The following is a 1,240-nucleotide window of genomic DNA, read 5'->3' as shown; positions in this document are numbered from 1 at the left end:
GCTGATGGAACCTGTTAATATGATTTATTTAGTCTGATCATGAACACAGTGAATGAAACCAGCACACAGAACATCACCTGCTCGCTGACTCCTCCCTCTCTCCCTCAGGGTTCAGGTGTTCTCTCAGGTGAACAAGATGTCGGCCCATAACCTGGCTGTGGTCCTGGTCCCGTCCCTGTTCCAGGCCATGAACCAGGACTTGATCACCCTCACTAGAGAGTTCATCATCCACCACACCCTGCTCTTCCTCGTAAGTTTGCTGCTTCCTGTTTCCTGTTTCTACGACGAGTTTGGGCTCAGCTGATCCAGCTAACCCAGAGAAAGCCTGACTGATGTGACGTTTGTGTGCAGACCCCAGACTCGGCTCAGAGGCAGGAGCAGACCACTGTCTTCTGATGAAGATCAGCCCGTTTCTTTTAGCTTACTGTGAATCTTTTGGGATGTTGAGGAAACTGTTGTTATTGAAATCACTGACCAATCACTGTCTACTTCCTGTTTCCTGTCAGTTGAACTACAGCTATCAGAGAGAATGATTACTGTTGGCTCCCCCTGCTGGCTGCTCTTTACGGTGGTTGTTAAATGAATGTTAATGTGAGGCTCTGCAGCTGAGCGGGGTGTACCACTGTGTAAGCTGAGCACTCACTTTATGAAATGTTATCTTTAAATCTGCAAATAATTCATGAACTGAATCTGAACATTTAATAAAATCTGCATTAAATTCTTGTTTTATTTTGTAATTAAATAATAATAGATCGACTTCATTGAATTTAAATAATTGACCGTTCCCGTTCAAAGACCCTACATTATGACAGAGAACCCCCAACAAACAGACCCCCCTCCATGAGCAAGCACTTGTGACAGTCGGAAGGAAAAACTCTTTAACAGGAAGAAACTTCCAGCGTCACCAGGCGACGGGTGAGGAGAGAGCCAGAAATGCGTAATAACTCATGGCTACATGCAGAGAGGTGCACTATGACAATGCAATGAAAGCTTGGACCAGCAGGCGGGTTGTGTGCACACGAAGCGTCACTCAATGAATCTTTGTGAACCATCTGGATGGAAAAGGCTTCATGAGGCTGACCATCACTAGCAGTGAATCCTGCTATGTGAGCATCAGCTCAGGGTAAACATACTCAGACCTGATTGGTCCACCTCTGATCAGCTGTAAAGGAAACTCCTGGATCAGGTCCCTACGCTGTTCAGTGTAAATGTCATCTGCAGGAAGAACGAAGCCCTGTGA

General features: G+C 46.0%; 1 protein-coding gene across 1 annotated transcript in view; it reads left to right on the top strand.

Moving 5' to 3' along the window:
- Positions 1 to 718, top strand: part of LOC102288763 (arf-GAP with Rho-GAP domain, ANK repeat and PH domain-containing protein 1) — a gene marked incomplete in the record, with an annotated part of 4,894 nt that extends 4,176 nt beyond the window's left edge. The window contains 2 exon segments of the mRNA XM_042215028.1: positions 109 to 250; positions 352 to 718. Coding sequence (XP_042070962.1) covers positions 109 to 250; positions 352 to 396 — 187 coding nt within the window.
- Between the last annotated feature and the right edge of the window lie 522 nt (positions 719 to 1,240).

The sequence above is a fragment of the Haplochromis burtoni genome, unplaced genomic scaffold (assembly GCF_018398535.1).
Source record: "Haplochromis burtoni strain Fernald_Lab_line unplaced genomic scaffold, NCSU_Asbu1 Contig_645, whole genome shotgun sequence".
NCBI classification, from domain to species: domain Eukaryota; kingdom Metazoa; phylum Chordata; class Actinopteri; order Cichliformes; family Cichlidae; genus Haplochromis; species Haplochromis burtoni.
The sequence above is the reverse complement of the archived record's forward strand: the minus strand, read 5'-3'. Positions and strand labels throughout refer to the sequence as shown.